Genomic DNA, 17,298 nt, shown 5'->3' with positions numbered 1-17,298 from the left:
GTGCCAATCTAGCTCTGCCTGCTGGACAGGAGAACTGTCATGAAAGCAAAATTCCATAGGAATTCCATGGGTTGCTGCAATGTTGTAGAATGGCACCCACTAACTATGGTCTGTAACTTCCATATGAAGCTGCATTGTCTGAATGATGTTTTTACTGCCCACCTCTGTGAGTGGGTATGAGAGCTGAACCAGTTATGACATAGTTTTAGGCATATTGCCTTTTTTTTTTAAAAAAAAGCAACTTTTAATGTTTTTCTTTTCCAAGACCTGTTAAAGCTCTGTATTTCTCACTGTAAGCTTCATTTAGATGCTGTAAATGTTCTAACACTGTTTTTTGGGGATACATCTGTTAGCAGTTGCCCTAAGCCTAACTGTTCTTTTGTCTTCCAGCGATCCCAGTGCGAAGCTCCCGGCTCCCGCTGCTGTCTGATGCCATGCCAGCTCCAGCTCATCTGTTCCCGTTGATCCGTAGCTGCGAGATCGGCAGGCTCTGCAGCGCCGCGTGCTACTGCCACCGCAGGCATCTGTGCTGCGTGTCGGCTCACTTCACCCATGGGCACTTCAGGTGTGCGCCTCAGAGGAAGTTCGCAGCGCTCTGTAGGCCCAAGGAGAACTTCAACCGGTTTATCCACACGAGGGATTATGCTTCCACCCCGCAGAGGTTTTATCTCACTCCTCCACAGGTCAACAGCATTCTGAAGGCGAATGAATACAGTTTTAAAGTCCCGGAATTTGATGGTAAAAATGTAAGTTCTGTCCTTGGCTTCGATAGCAACCAGCTCCCTGCCAATGCCCCAATAGAAGACAGGAGAAGCGCTGCCACTTGTTTGCAGACGAGAGGGATGCTCCTGGGTGTGTTTGATGGCCACGCAGGCTGTGCTTGTGCTCAAGCTGTCAGCGAAAGACTGTTTTACTACATTGCTGTCTCTCTGTTACCTCATGAGACTTTACTTGAAATAGAAAATGCTGTGGAAAGTGGTAGAGCTCTGCTGCCCATATTACAGTGGCACAAACACCCTAATGATTATTTTAGCAAAGAGGCTTCCAAGCTTTACTTCAATAGTCTGAGAACTTACTGGCAGGAGCTCATTGATCTCAATAGTGGAGAGACTACTGATGTGAAAGAAGCTTTAATTAATGCTTTTAAAAGGCTTGATAATGATATTTCTTTAGAAGCTCAAGTAGGAGATCCAAATTCTTTTCTTAACTACCTAGTACTAAGAGTAGCTTTTTCTGGTGCAACTGCCTGTGTGGCCCATGTAGATGGTGTTGACTTGCATGTTGCAAACACAGGTGACAGTAGGGCAATGCTTGGGGTTCAGGAAGAAGATGGATCTTGGTCTGCAGTTAATCTGTCTTATGATCATAATGCACAAAATGAACATGAAGTGGAACGTGTAAAAATGGAGCACCCAAAGTCTGAAGAGAAAAGTCTTGTGAAACAAGACCGCCTCTTAGGCCTCTTGATGCCTTTTAGAGCTTTTGGTGATGTGAAGTTTAAGTGGAGTATTGAACTACAGAAGAGAGTAGTAGAATCAGGCCCTGATCAGCTGAATGACAATGAATACACAAAGTTTATTCCTCCAAACTATCACACTCCACCATACCTCACAGCTGAGCCAGAAGTCATACATCACAAATTAAGACCACAGGATAAGTTCTTGGTTTTGGCCACGGATGGACTGTGGGAGACTATGCACAGGCAAGATGTGGCTAGAATTGTAGGGGAGTACCTCACTGGTGTTCACCACCAGCAGCCAATAGCTGTTGGTGGCTACAAGGTAACTCTGGGGCAGATGCATGGTCTCTTAACAGAGAGAAGAGCAAGGATTTCTTCAGTGTTTGAAGACCAGAATGCAGCAACTCATCTGATACGCCATGCTGTGGGTAATAACGAGTTTGGCGCTGTGGATCACGAGCGACTGTCCAAGATGCTGAGTCTTCCAGAAGAACTGGCTCGAATGTACAGAGATGACATCACGATTATCGTGGTGCAGTTCAACTCGCACGTGGTGGGCGCGTGTCAGTGAGCAACTGTGAAGTTCAGTAGAGTGAACTAGTTACCAAAGCTGTAACAATGGCCAGTATGAGCAGCAGATTAGAAACCAACAAATTGGTTGCTTGTTACATTAAACATATCTATTGTTCCTGCTTTTCCCCAGAGCTCTAAATGTATGGAAGTGTTATTGACCCAAAATAAACTTGAAGAGGGTGACACAGCTTGGAAAGAAGCTTCTAATAATGTTGCACTATTGATTTCATGAATGCTGCTACAACACAGTTTTGAATTTGACAGGACTAGATAAGTGTGGGAAGGAAGACACAATTTATCAAACTTTGGCTGTTCAGGAAACAAAGCCTGTTTCTCAACATTTGTAAATACCTGTGCACTCTCCTAAATATAAGATTAGTAATAAGGAATATTGTTGTATTCTTATAGGGCTAATTCTTGCGAAATAGATGGGATTACTTGTGAATATTTTCTGTCTACCTCTTCCTCTAAACAGAGGAAGATGACTTTAAGTCTTCAATGTAACAATGTCATTCACTTAAAGATATCTAAGTGACTTTCATTGCAGGTCTAAGCCATATTCAATACCTGAGATTATTACAGTTTAATCATATATTATGCACAGTAATTCTAAACTTCTTGTGCATTAAGTTTCTTGTCTTGCGGGTTTCTGCACAACTTATCGGGCAATAATCCATTGCAGCATTCAATAAAGTACTGGATAACTCCATTTGTGAAGGACTTCAGTTTGCAGGATGAAGAAATGTTGAGGCTTTCCAGAAAAGTCAATGTTGGCCAAAACTGTTGGCTCTTGCAAAGTTCATGTCCTTCATGGACTCCTGTTCTGGTTCTTACTTACCTGATAAAATGTTTTATCAGGTCACCTCTATGTGATTTCATTTATCATTGCTAAACTCTTTGACTTTGTAGCTTGTACTCATTTTCACTTTAGCTGTTTCAGGTGGTCACATACTGGGTGACTTGCCCTTGAGCTCGCTTATAAGTATGTCAGGTTGAAAGCTACAGTTTGCAGATTGTGGAAAGAGGTATGGCTTGTAAATAGCTGGGAAGCTAGCTAGCGTGCACGTGTTTAATGACTTTTTGTGGCAACTTCATTATTAGCAGCCATGTATTTCTAGGCAGCTGGTATATGCATGTTCTTACAATCCAGAATCTTGTCACAGAAGAGTCTTAAGTGGGTCTCTGGTTGTAATGGTTGAATGTGAGCTTAAATGGTAGTGTCCTGGACTAAATTTGTGTGCTGGAATCTTACAAGTCAGAACTGCAAAGAATAGGGCTGACAGCTGACTTAATGGTCTTCACTGTATCTGTTAATAGGTATGTTGCATTGCACACAGCTTTTCTAACCCACTCTTAAGTTAAAAACTTAATGCTGGGTGAAGTATCAGTCCTCAGTGGCTGAGAACACCTGTAACTTGACTCCTGGGGTCTGGTATAGAAACTCGAGGACAACTATCAGTCAGCAGATTTAATTTTACCAAGATATTTTAAATAAATTTTCTGAGCCTTTATGATAATTAAATCATCACTAAGGAAATGTAGCTTCCTATTTCAGTTGAGTAATGTTGCATTTTCTAATAAATAAAAATACTGCCCACTAAGACTGCTACTGCATAGGATACACTTAATTTGAAAAATTGTCTGTAGTAAATATTGGCTTGTCATACTTGCAAATGCTGTGAGTACTTGGTGGCATGCAACTTTAATATGTATGTATCTTCATCAATCTAACAAAATTCAGGATCAGCTTTGTGGTAAAGTTAATGATATCCAAGTTCACCTTTGTGAACAACTCATCTGAAGGGAAAAGAAGCTCTAAAATGCTTAGAACAAGTACTGACTATTGACGTTGGTCCTGTATGTTGTATTTTGGTGACTGTCATTAGGTCAATATTTGTTCTCTTATTTTATCATTCAGATACACTGCATCTAAACTGTTGCAGCATTTAACTTTCATACCTTTCTACTGTTAAAGCTGTATTACATGTATTGACATATTTAACCCATGATTCTTGATATGGATTTGGTACCAGTCATAGCTAGATGAACTGAGCATTGGTTCTGTGTATACAACTTTTACTGAGGAAAAGCTGCTTTTTTTTGTAGTAAAGCATATCTATGGGGTCAAACAATATAGTATTTATGTATTGCTTGGAGACTTGCTCAGTATATATGCAGTGAACAGAAGCAACCTAACTGCCTGCTGAACAGGTGATCTGAACAAACATGTTTTAACAGATTCCAATAAAATGATCAATTATGCAGAAATCATGTGTATTAGACTGATAGTATAATCAGTATTCTGTTAAGATGAGATTTGATCTACTTTGTTTCAAGCATGTGTTCTGTTCAGCTCCCCCACTATGAGCAGACCAGATGGCCCAACACAGCAGACAAAAGCGTGAGTGGAAACCTGCTGAGCTGTAGAGCTGCTGAGGTCCAGGGTGAGCAGGACTCCCTGGGTGAGGTGTGCGCTGCTGCTGCTGCCCCTGGTAACAGCCCCCACGTGCTGCCCTGCTGTGGGGCAGGGGCTGCCTCCCAGCACTGCCCTCGTGCCCCCGAGAGCGACGCTGCTCGGGCAGGAACAGCCGAGCGAGCTGCCAGGCTCGAGGGGAACGCTTGAAAACAAACTTCCCCAAGTCTCAAATATTTGTGTGTCAACCACAATGGTAGTGAGCTAAAGAGCACTTCATTTGCTGCAAGGAAAGGACAGGTTATTCCAGTTCATGGTATCTCCCTGGCCTGTTTCCTTGCAAAAAGTACAGCGAGGTTGCTGTAACTCAAGAATTTCACAGCTGCATCCCTATGGCTCAGCTCAGAAGAATGGCCAAATTTTGATAGTCCACACAAGCTTCTAGATTCACCCTTAAACTTCTTTAAAACTTGTAGAAAAAAATGTGTGAACTGCTCAAGGGTGGTGACATCAGGTATTCTGGGAGCTGAGGTCTTCTCTTGGGCTATGCTTTCAGATTAAGACTTTCTGTTAATTATGTTCAGTTGTGCTCAGAGTATGTGGTATAAAACACTGTCAAAAGCTACTATGAAAAGCAGCAGCTGTTACTGTAATAGTTTTCATAGCCTGAATTTGCCTTCTGTGTGCGGGGCTCTGTAGGGTGGAGTTTAGAAAGAAGCTGCAGTCACTATTTCTAATAAATGACTCCTAGACAATGGTTAGATTCCTCTTTTGGGCAATGCACTTGTTACGAGATTAACTGGCATAGATGGATAATTCAGGTTTTCCTAGACCTACTCATATGTAGTGTCCTAAGCTCCCTAATGCCCAAATCCATCTGGTTTTATAACTGCTAATAAAGATGCACAATCTGATCTGCGCTGTGGCCATTACCATGTTGTGCTGAACACGGCCCTCAACACTGCTGCATAGCAGTCTCGAAACAGTGCTAGCACAGCATGTGGGGGGTGCCAAGGGAAGAGATCCAAAAACACTTCTGCAGCCTTTTGTTAGTTTTGTTATTCAGTAATGTATTAAAAAAAATAGAGTAGCAAAATCTGGCCTAAGTGCCCTTCTTCATCTGAAGAAGCTTAGGCCTGAATAGATGCTGTGGGCAGCAAGAGAAATGGAGTTCCTCCAGCGTGCGTGGTGGCACGCTGCAGCTCCGGGCTGCCTTAGTGTGTGCTGCAGCTCCGGGCTGCCTTCCTGCACGTAGGATGAGCACATTTTGTCCAGCTTGGCAAATGGAGCCAGTGCAAAGCATCCACCTGCAGCAATCAAAGCATCCGTGTATCCTGAGAAGTGCTTCAAGCAGGATAGCATTCCCTAAGCCTTGTTTTGGTAGATGCTTTTTTCTATCATGTTCAGAAGCTTAAGCACAGAGGATAGTTGTTTTAATGAGTCACTGTATTGTTTCATATTTGTTCATTTTTAAAAACAAATATGATTTAAAGTTAATATATACATTTAGAATGCATGCATTCTTCTTCGTAAATGCTCGATAATACTGCCTTTCATTATTCATATTTTTATTTGAAAGCTTCCGTTTGCCAAGGAAGTGAAGCCTGCGGCTTCAGGATGTTGCCCCTTGTTTTGCTTTTCATTCAACAGTGGCTGAATGTGGTTCCTCTGTCCTTAGAGGTCCTCCTTGTGCAGTGAAAAGGCTTGCTAAACTTCTGGGTTAGATTATTTATTCAACAACCACGGGGTATTTAACTGCTGTGCAAGCAAGTGGGTCTTGTCCTTTTGTCAAAAATGTGATATCATATTGAAATGTTGAAACCCTCATTTGAAACTTTCTTTTCAGTTTTATGCTAACCTGGCCTAGCAAATCTTCATTACGGACTTACTATTTTTAGCATATTTCACAAGAATAAACTATTAATTACAGTTCATAAGTCAGAGTAAAATGCATTGTGAACTTTCTAACATTGAATATTTGTGCAGTGGAGGGACTCATAGGTTGACTTTTTTTTATCCTAACCAACCAACTTAGGAAGTGTTATTTATGACTGCTAATATTAATTATTGCCTTATAAAAGTTAAAGCTTGGAACTACTGCCTGAGTTGCTCAGGGAAAAAAAAAATAGACTAAGTCTTATAATTAGTACCTTAAACAAACAAACAAAAAGTCTTAAATTCAAGTGCTTTTATTTGGCTTTTGCATCGGTGTGAATCAGGCGCTGAAAGTCAACCCAAGATGATTGTAACCATTGTGTTGTTTCAATGAAAGAAAAATGTTAAGTAGATAGAACTGAACTTTTCATCTGTCCAAAGGGTTTCAGAGGTAATGTATTACCTACTTTGTTGGTAAGCTGGTAAATCCAGGGTTGAGATATGGTAAACGTGACTAGCTGGTTATGCCTTCCCTTTTGTCTGCTGCGTGTATCTATGTTAATGGGTTGCTGGCAATAAGAAGGGATAAACTTCCAACCTGCCTAACTGAATCCCAAATAGAGCCTGAATTGGCAGCAGCAGCCTGTGGTGAAACCAAATCAGCCTGAGATGCAAAAATGGGGGAGTCTTCTGGGCTCATCTGTGCTGGCAAGGCCTTGGAGCAAAAAACTTCACTTGAATATTGATCAGTGTGCAAGTTTTTGGAAAAGCAGCGTTTACTGCAAATGAGTCTTTAATCACTCATGAAAATTTCTAGGATGACCTAAAACACAACTTGAGAAAATATAGATACTGCTTAGTATATTATGGTAGTTAAGTATTCTTTCTTTCCTGTATCAAACAATTAACAAGAAATGAGCAGGGTTTGTTTGGTTGGTTTGGGTATTTTTGGATATTTTTGGTCTGTTAACAAATAAAAGGAGTAGACTCAAGTCACCCTAGAAAAATCAGGACTATTCAGCTAGTTTGTGCAGGATCTAGGTTTTAGTTTTAAGGTCAAAGAGGGATTTTTGCATCTTGCACGGCAGATAAATGGCTTTGGCCCTAGACTGCTCATTGTTCTGGGACGCTTCTCCCTCAATCCTTCCTTCATCCCTTTCTGTACAAATAAAAAAGGAGGTGGGGAAGGCAAGTGAGTATATCCTAGTCTGAAGTCAGACAAGAGCGAAGAGTGGGTAACAGGTTTCAGCTCACAGACAATATTATAAACAGCAGTCTGCTTGGCACTGTGGTAGATCTTTCTGTTGTAAAGAGAAACATTATCCTTGATTTATGTACTTTCTACTGTTAATTTCCTAGTAAGGAAATTCTATTTAATAAACCTTGCCAATACCAAAGTGTGTTTTTACATCGCATCGTGAGCAAACAGTCTGCAGTATTTGTAATATCCTGTGTCCATACTTGAGGATAACATTTGAGACAGTGCCTCACATCTTAATTGCAAAATTAATCCACTTAGAACTGTCTCTGTGCACTTTGTGCGTGTGTTCTGAAAGATGGGAGGGAAAAAAAGACATAATGAAATTCAGGGACATCATGGAGGTTGACAGGAGGGCATCCCATAGGTGGCAGAGCCATGAATTTATATATATATATATATATATATGTGTGTGTGTGTGTGTATAAAAAAGACTAAAATTACTGCAAGCTAATGCTTGTGAGCTCTTCTGGCAACCTTATGTGGGTCCAGCTTTAGCTCAAAGCACCTAAGTTTAGGTATCTGTGTGTGAACATGACTTCTAAGTGTCTCGTCCTATTACAGTTTATGGAGCATTATTCGGTGCATGATGTTGAGACTTAACAGCTAATGCAGCCCACTCTAAAACAGCCCCATTAGATGCTACTGACTCTAACTGAAGTTCAGACACTTGTTCGTATATAGAGAGCTTCATTTGGGTGTTGCTGGCCGGGATAGGGGCAAATCTTACCCTTTACAGTATCTTCAAGAGTACATTAGTCCTGCAGCCCTCATATCTGCCACTCCTATCTGATAACATATCTAGGTTTTGAATTCAGTGTTGCACCTGGTCATGTGCCTGTGAATAACCCTATTTCAAGGGCACTTTTTCTTTTTCCTTTTAATTATACAGAAGTGCATCTCAAAGCCCAATGTCCTTTTTGTGCTCTTCTGTCAACACACACAGGTAGGGTATAGGGTGAAAAGGCTTCTCCCTTTCTCCTCCCTCTCTCTGCTATGTTGCTACCACACTGAGGACTCCTTTTCTTTTACTTGCTACAGAGCCTTGCTCTGTTCATAGTTTTATGTGCGCTTTCTACAGCAATATATCGTTTCCATAATTTCTATAGACTGTGCTGCAATAGTTCTCAACATTGCTTCTAGCTTGAATGAGTAATGATCTGAAAAAGTAAAGGTTGCAACATGATTGATTAGATGAAGTATTCTATTCATTCCACCACAAAATAGAGTTAAAGAACTACTGGCTATACAGAAGAGATGAAAAGGCAAGTTAATCAACTTGCCCTTTCTCATTCTGAAAAATAATTCATTCCTAACTTGTGGAGAAAATGCCATTTATCAAGATAATAGAACAGCAAATAAAAGACTAAATATGGATAACTGAGAAAAAAAAAAGAATTAACTTTTACATTGTTGTAGATTGTGCAGAGGGGAGGACAGTCTACTGGCGGGCAGCTCTCAGGAAAGCAATGTGACCATGGAGGGCAGGCTCTTGTCACGGCCAATCAGGGAACCTGATCTAGAAACTGGGCATAAAGGTACAATGTGGTCCTGTGGCACACTGTGGTCCTCTGTGATCAGCAAACACCACAACACGAAAGAGCCTGAGAGGTTGTCCAGCCCCATGTCAGAAATGTAGGTAAGTACAACAAATCCCAAGGTGTTTCTGATAATCCCCCGATGGTCTGTTTTTTATATTTGGGCTCTATTTATATAACTTCATGCCAAATGAACTCCAACCAGGTGAAAAAAATCTGCAGATACTTATTTCTTACACTTGAGGAAGGCTGCTGACTGCTCTTGGTACTTTGTCAAGAGCATGCAAGAAACCATTGTGAAAATCTAACAGACCATGAAGTACAAGGAGAAGAGAAACGAAACGTAATACAAGATTAGGCCCCAGGAATAACAGAAAACCCCTCCAGGCTGGCAGCTGGCAAGCATTCAAACTAGTAATATTCTGGCACTTTAAAGCCATTGTAGCAAACGAAATATCTTGTGAAGTAAAATTGCCTAACCTATGACGAGGGTTCAAACAGACAGAATACATAATTATTGAATTTGTTAAGAGAGACAGTTCAGACAATTTCGTCATCTGCTTTTGCTAACCTGCATTAAAAACCAGAAATATCCAAACCGTGCATGCCCCATTTCCTGATGCAACTTGCAGAAGCCTTTGAGGCTTGTCACAGCTGCGAGATTAAGAGGTGGCTTCTGAAATCAGGGAATCGTGAAAGGCTCTTTGATGTCAGATCAAGCGCTCAGGGTACCAACGGGAAGGGTGCTTGGCAGCATTTACCTAGTAGATCAGTTAGCTCTGTACAACACAGCCTGAAAAATGTCCAGCTAATAACAGGCAGAAAAAGGCTTTGCAAATCTTCAGGCAATTGCTGAAATGGCAGTAGGTAGCGAGGAGACATTTTCAGAAAAGTAGCGCAACAGCTAATTTTTCCGTAGGGCCCAGAAATACAGTCAATGTGAATCCTAAGTGGAAATGTAACATAGAGCAGAAATGCATAAAAGGGGAAAGTCATTTTATGAGCTGTTCTTTAAACCAAAATTGTGCAAAAAAAATTAAATATATTTTGGACAGTGAGATGGATTAGGAACTGGCTGGATGGCAGGGCCCAGAGAGTGGTGATCAGCGGTGCAGAGTCTAGTTGGAGGCCTGTAGCTAGTGGGGTCCCCCAGGGGTCAGTCCTTGGTCCAGTCCTGTTCAATTTATTCATCAATGACCTGGATGAAGGCACAGAGTGCTCCCTCAGCAAGTTTGCTGATGATACCAAACTGGGAGGAGTAGCCGATACCCCAGAGGGCTGCGCTGCCATCCAGAGGGACCTGGACAGACTGGACAACTGGGCGGTGAAAAACGTCATGCAATTCAACAAGGCCAAGTGCAAGGTCCTGCACCTGGGGAGGAATAACCCCAGACACCAGTACAGGCTGGGGACCAACCTTGTGGAGAGCAGCTCTGCGGAGAAAGACCTGGGTGTCATGGTGGACGACAAGTTGACCATGAGGCAGCAGTGTGCCCTCGTGGCCAAGAAGGCCAATGGAATCCTGGGCTGCATTAAGAAGAGCATCTCTAGCAGGTCGAGGGAGGTGATCCTGCCCCTCTACTCAGCCCTGGTGAGGCCGCATCTGGAGTATTGTGTCCAGTTCTGGGCTCCACAGTGCAAGAGGGATGTGGAGCTGCTGGAGAGAGTCCAGCGCAGGGCTACAAGGATGATCAGGGGCCTGGAACATCTGCCCTATGAGGAGAGGCTGAGGGAGCTGGGCCTGTTCAGCCTGGAGAAGAGAAGGCTGAGAGGGGATCTAATCAGTGTATATAAATACCTCAAGGGAGGGAGTGCAGAGGACGGGGATGGTCTCTTTTCAGTGGTGGCCACTGATAGGACTAGAGGAAATGGCCGGAAACTGAAACATCAAAAATTCCATAGGAACTTAAGGAAAAATTTCTTAACAGTGAGGGTGACAGAGCACTGGAACAGGCTGCCCAGAGAGGTTGTGGAGTCTCCTTCTCTGGAGATCTTCAAAACCCGCTTGGATGCAGTCCTGTGCCACGTGCTCTAGGTGTCCCTGCGTATGCAGGGGGGTTGGACTAGATGATCTCTAGAGGTCCCTTCCAACCCTAAGCATTCTATGATTCTATGATTCTATGAAATCTATTTGAGTGTCATATATGCAAAAAAGCAACCCAATAAGCTAAAATGATGTAAGAAGACATAGCTATGAGGACAAATATCCTGCGTAAGACATGGTTAGTGGCATGGCTGTGCTCACATAAAGTAGAAACAAGGCTGACTCCATGTGAGATCAGAAATAACAGAATGGCTAAGCCACCAAATATTCCTTTTCCCAGAAAGGCTGAACAAAGCCCATGTGCTGATTTGATTTTTAATGAGCCTTCTAAAATCAATATTGCAAAAAATTTTAAAAATATATAAAATTATTTGCTTTTATTAATATAAAATCATTTAATTTTATATCTTACAATGATATTTTATTATCTTGTACCTCAGTGCAGGAGGGAGAAAGAGCAAAGGCAGACGTGGCTGAGGAAGGGAGAAGAAGAGATCAGAAAACTAGAGGGAATACTTCAGGATCACAGCTGAACAGCATCCATGAAGAGGGAGAAGAAAAGCAAGAACAGAAGGGGAAAAATACGTAGAGAAAACTGACATTATCAGAATTTATTTAGTATTTTTGATGCATTGTTGAGGATAATGGACAGGCAATAATCCCTCATAGGTTTTTTTTTTTTTTTTTTTTTTTTTTTCCTTCATTTCATGGCCTTCTCAGGGTTATTCTTTGGTTCTGCCCTGGTCTTTATTGACTTGTCACTTCATTTTCTTTTTAGATCAGTTTCCAACTCTTTCTCTCTTGGATGATTGCAGCATGTTTCCTCACAGACTTGTGGGCCCTAAGGCTGTGCCTCTGAGCATAAAAAAATGTGTTTTGCTTCCAATGTAGTTAAAAGGAGTTTCTACGGTCATTAATATGAGAAAAGGGAAGTTTTGCTCTCATACACCTCACCAGTGGCTGCCCAAATGAATATTAATCACTGTGACATTCCCTAGTTGGACAAGTTTTTCTAGTTCTCCATAACCTGGGTGAACACTGCTGTCTTGAAGACAAGTGTACAGAAAGTTCTGTCTGTCTCCAGTTGCCCTCACCCATTAGAAAGCCTACTAGAAGAGTGAGCTAGGTTCAAGAATGTTCTTTAAATGAAACTCCCTTGGGGGACTTGGAGATCCTGACAGCCCTGCAGAGAACATCATCTGCCATCAAGAAGGGAGTAAATAAGCAGATGACAGAGTTGTTGGCAAAACCAGGGCCATCCAACAATGCCTGGCAGATATAGCTTATCAAACGAAGAACTAACACTTAAATCATAAATTTGTTCTTGGGCATATGTAATTTCCAGAGACTTCCTCTGAGATAAATTTAGTTCCCTAAATATTTCTCTGCTAAGAATTTGGCAGAACAGTGAAGTCTATATCGACGTGCTCATTTGGGTTGAACCTGCAAGGAACATAACTCCAACTTTTACCCTTTGCAGTAGTCAAACATGAATTATTAAACACATATTTCATACTATGCATTAAGCAAAAAATGACATTGCATAATATTAGATTAGCAGTGGCAGTATTATGTCTAGATTCGACTTCAAAGCAGGACAGGAATGCAAAAACTAAATACTTGGGTATGATAGCGCAATGGGAAATGTTGTATATAATAAGGTGGCAAAAATGTTACACTTCTTGATAAAAGTACATAAAATGTGAAGTGGAAAATCCAGTGTGAGATGAAAAAAAAAAAAAGTGGAACAAAGAATTAGTATTTTCCACTGAAAGTTCTGAGTTTCCTATCAAAGAGGGAAAAAAAAAACAAAATTAATGGCAGGTTAAGAATGCAAAGGGCAGAGCAAATATTTTGTGAAGTTGTTTTGATCATGGTTGATTTTGACCTACTTCCTTCTTTGGAAAAAAAAAATAGACCCACAGAAGAAATAGGCCTTTGCAGATGTTTTTGTAGGAAGAAACTTAAGAAGCAGCCTAAATTACAATTACACCTGCAGGGTGTGAGGGCAAACCTTGCTCAGCCCCCTTTGTTTCATTTTAAGTGAATTTTTTCATTCTCTGGAGAAACCACTGCTAGTAGCAGCTAACTTGGCATAAGGAAGAACCTGGAGAGGAAATATTTCTGTATATCCTGAATCAGAGCGAACTGAAAGCAAACTAGTTTGCATGTCTGTCCAGAATTTTGTTTCCTGATGATTTTTCAGTCAAATATTCTCTCAGGAAGGCTGAAAGAATTTGTTTTCCATCTTAAAATATCATATCTGAACGTTAGACTGAAATAAAGGATTCTTTCGCAATAGAAACTATATATTTAAGTTTTTAAAAAAATGACACAAGTAAAATATTGATTATATTTTATTTATGTGAAACTTTTGTTCTTTATGAGCTGGAGTTTTTCAGGGGAAAGAAAATTACTGTTGTTGGATTTTTTTCAGTTTCATGGTATGAAATATTTATTATCCTGACCTTCCTCATGTCCTTTGCCAGCAGGGCCTCCATCACCTTTTGCTGTTGATCCATCTGCAGACGATCTTCTTGTTGCTGCTCAGGTCTCCTGCTAGATTCAATTCCAGATGGGGCTCTGGGTCTCCTAACCTCACCACTGCCTGCTTGGACAGTGTCTCCTGAGTTATCTGTGCCTGACTCTTCCTCATGTGTCCTTCCTTTTTATGTCTCAGTTCTGTTAGAAGCAGCTTGTCCAACCATGCAGGCCTCCTGTCACCAATACTTGCTTTCCTATGCACAAGATGCATCATTCAGGAGACTGAAAACCAACCACCTCTCCTGGATCCTTTTCTCCAGGCCTATAGACCGCAATATTCTTCCAAGCTGGGCTCTTAGCAGCCCCAGGTCTGCTCTATGGAAGTCCAGGGTTGTGATCCTGCTATTTGTCCTGCTCCCTCCTCTCAGGATCCTGAACTCCAGCATTTCATGGTCGCTGGAGGCAGGCCTGTCCCCTCCCTCTGGCAGTTCACCAGGTCTTCCTTGTTTGCAAGTAGGAGATCCAGCAGAACATCTTTCTTCATCAGCTCTTTGATCACTTGTGTTAGGATGTTGTCATCAGAGAACCTCCTCCAGAAACCTCCTATGCTTGTGCCCTGCTGGCTTGGCCTTCCAGCACATATCAGTGCTGTTGAGGGTTTTGTTAGAAAGTCAAAATTCAGTATTTAATTGACTATATTAAACAATCTTTAGATCTTTTGAAAGTACTTGTTTCCAAATAATGCAGAGAGCATAAAGAAAGACCATAGCCATGAGGTTTTTTTTTTTTTTTTTTTTTTAATCTTGATTAGCAACTCAGATAATTGTATTTTGCAGTACAGGCAGAAAATTAAGGAAATGGAAATGTAATCAAGATAGTAACAGATAAATGAAAAGATAGAAACCATTTACCTTTTTCTGACCTCTGGGTAAGCACGTAAAACAAACGTATAACAGGAAGAGAAAACCAAATCACTTTCAGAGAATGTGAGTCAGCTAAAATTGAATTAACACCAGAGTAGGGAAAGAAATATTGAATGAATGGCTCAAGCGGATTCAACAGAAATAATTACTGGTTGTCATGAACATATGTGGCAGGATTTCACCCCTCATCCTTAACAGCTGAGAATTTTGTTCCTTTTCCTGCCAAGCATGGCTGGGTAACCTCAGGCAAGTCGCCCAGGGTCACATTTTCAAACATACCCACTTAATTTACAAACCTCAGGCTTTGGATAGTGATTTCAAACCAATGCCCATAGAAGCTCTAAGTGCAAATACAAGCTTTTGAAAACACAAGACTCTCTGAAGCGTCACTATATATGAAAATCCAGCAAAATAGTCACAAATCAACAATCAATTTGCAGTCCTGCCCTTCTGTCTCAATGTGTCACTTCTCTCCTTCTACCGATTTCTATAGCTGTACCACAGCAATGAGGGTATTTGCAAAGACTGTGCAAGGATAAACCATGGCTTGTGGGTTGTACTGAAATTAGCACAGTACATTTAGAATGCAAACTGCTTTTACACATTAACTTTCACTTTATTTTAATGTGTAAAACTTTATACTAACCTTTGCAGTTTTCTTTCAGCATCATCCAGCAGTCCCTAGGGGAATAAATTTCGCTTAATCACAATTTTCCTGCTTTGGACAAAACCTGTTCGGCACCATAACTAATTAATTTTTGTTTTGTTTTTAAGCCAAACCAGACTACAGTATTACCGTGATTGGTCTGTTTAATTTGTTAGGTGCTTTTGTTTGATTTTATAGGCCCTTGTTATCAGCCGTTTGTCTTTGATGTTCTCTCTCTGTTTGTTTCCAGTCATAAAACATCTGTTCTGTTCTCAGCGTAATTGCGAAAAGTCAAGATAATGTGATTAGACAAACATCCTTTTGCCAGTGAATCTTTTTTTTCCTAATGGGAATTTAGCTGAAAGAAACACTATTTCTTTTATCAAGAAATGATTATTCACTAATCTATCTGGTCTGGGTGCCGCTAGCAAAGAGCTGCAATATATTTTCCCGAAGAAGTCTTTGTAAATTTGGCTCCTCCTTGTGGATGATCTTTGTAACACAATGTTGGGCAACACGGTCTGATCTCTGCTCTTAAAAACACTACAGCTGCATTTTCAGGTTGCCTAGCCTTAGAAACATGCAGAAGTCATTAACGAATGATGTCCAAAAAGCATTTCAGTCGTGTGTCAACAGCCATTTCACATTTCCTGGTTGACACAGTACAGGACCAAATCTTTTAGGATTATGCACTTCCGTAAGGAGCCAGACCGAGGAGGCCAAAGGGAGATGCTCTCCTGAAGGGACTGGCAAGCTCTATATGGAGGAGCCACCCAACTGCTGACCTTAACATCTTCTATGAATCGAGCTGAGGCCGTCCATGGGGCAGTGCTGTGGTGATTTTCCTAATGTCAGATAGCTAGGTGTATTGATTTTTCATTGGAACTAGGGTTATAATAACAATGGAGATGTGATATGAAAATAAACAGTTAAAAATCTTTTTCCTAATAGCTGTCGGCTAAGAAATTTGACTGGTACCTTATCCAATATCCACGCTACTAAATGCAGAAAAAGCCTTAAAAATACAAAGATATTGGGAGCTTTTTTTCTGTACAAGTCTTTAAATAAAATAAACCAATCTGTTTGCCCTTTTACATGTGATAACACTCAACAGCAGTGAAAGGAGGTAAAACTTCTAAAAGAAAGGTTTCCTTATAATACACCTGTAGATTGCTGTAGAAAGGGCCTGAATCAGTCATTGTCATCAACTCTGCATCATGGTCTCGGAGGGAATCATGGCGTAAACATCCAGAGTACCTGTAGGACGTCAGAAAAGCATTTGGAATTTGGAATTCTTTCCATACCTTTAAGGATATGAGCTACTTTGAACATGACAGGCAGTAAGTGGTTTCATTGGCAAGTTATTTTGGATTGCATACTATGGATTTCTTGTACCTTTCTCTACAGTTTATTGACTTTGGAGATGATATAGATGACACAGAATAATGGAATATGAGAATAATGTTGTAGTAATTATCTAAATATGAGGCATACCTGCATGGATTAACTGGAAATTGTGTTCTTGGTTCAGTCAATTATCCAAATAAATACATCCTGCCAAAGCTAATGTTACTATATTTATTTATGGAAAATTTATCATCCTGAAACACTGGAAGAAAGATACCTTTTAAAACTTAATACTTGTACTGTTCCTCAAAGGAGGAATAAACTATTCTAGCCAAGTTGGAATAGACTAAGAAGAAAAAGAATGTGAAAATATGTGAAGTCATGGATCTGAATTAGGGGAGAGGAACTTGATATATGAATGGATAAGTATTAAATTTTGACCAATCTGACAATCTTTCCATGTAGAGAAGAGACAGCCACTTCATAAACATAGCATGCATAGGTGTACTTTTAACATAATTTTTCTCTGCAGAGTCTCTGTTCTGCATCAATAGTCCTTGGTTTTATGAGAACATAATCCTGTCATTTATGCAACATTAATTCTGCAATCATCCTGGGAAGGGCAGACCTGTGGGTGCAGTCCGAGCTGCACAGGTGACTTAGTGACTTATAAGCCAAGCTGTCAGCCTAGAAAGCAATCCTGTTCTTTAGCAGTAGGTAGAGACTTATTTTGGAATG

General features: G+C 40.7%; 1 protein-coding gene across 1 annotated transcript; it reads left to right on the top strand.

Moving 5' to 3' along the window:
- The first annotated feature begins 392 nt into the window (after window positions 1–392).
- Window positions 393–2,217, top strand: PDP1 (pyruvate dehydrogenase phosphatase catalytic subunit 1). Its single transcript, XM_010225921.2, has one exon. The coding sequence runs from the start codon at window positions 435–437 to the stop codon at window positions 2,028–2,030; it is 1,596 nt and encodes a 531-aa protein (XP_010224223.2). The 5' UTR covers window positions 393–434; the 3' UTR covers window positions 2,031–2,217.
- Window positions 2,218–17,298: the final 15,081 nt, after the last annotated feature.

Source organism: Tinamus guttatus, unplaced genomic scaffold (genome assembly GCF_059628265.1).
Source record: "Tinamus guttatus ecotype Peru unplaced genomic scaffold, ASM5962826v1 Tinamus_guttatus_pri_ptg000510l, whole genome shotgun sequence".
Classification (NCBI taxonomy): domain Eukaryota; kingdom Metazoa; phylum Chordata; class Aves; order Tinamiformes; family Tinamidae; genus Tinamus; species Tinamus guttatus.
The sequence above is the reverse complement of the archived record's forward strand: the minus strand, read 5'-3'. Positions and strand labels throughout refer to the sequence as shown.

Coding starts and splice junctions, on each gene's coding strand:
- PDP1 (XM_010225921.2), top strand. CDS start 435: ATGCCAGCTCCAGCTCATCTGTTCCCGTTGATCCGTAGCTGCGAGATC.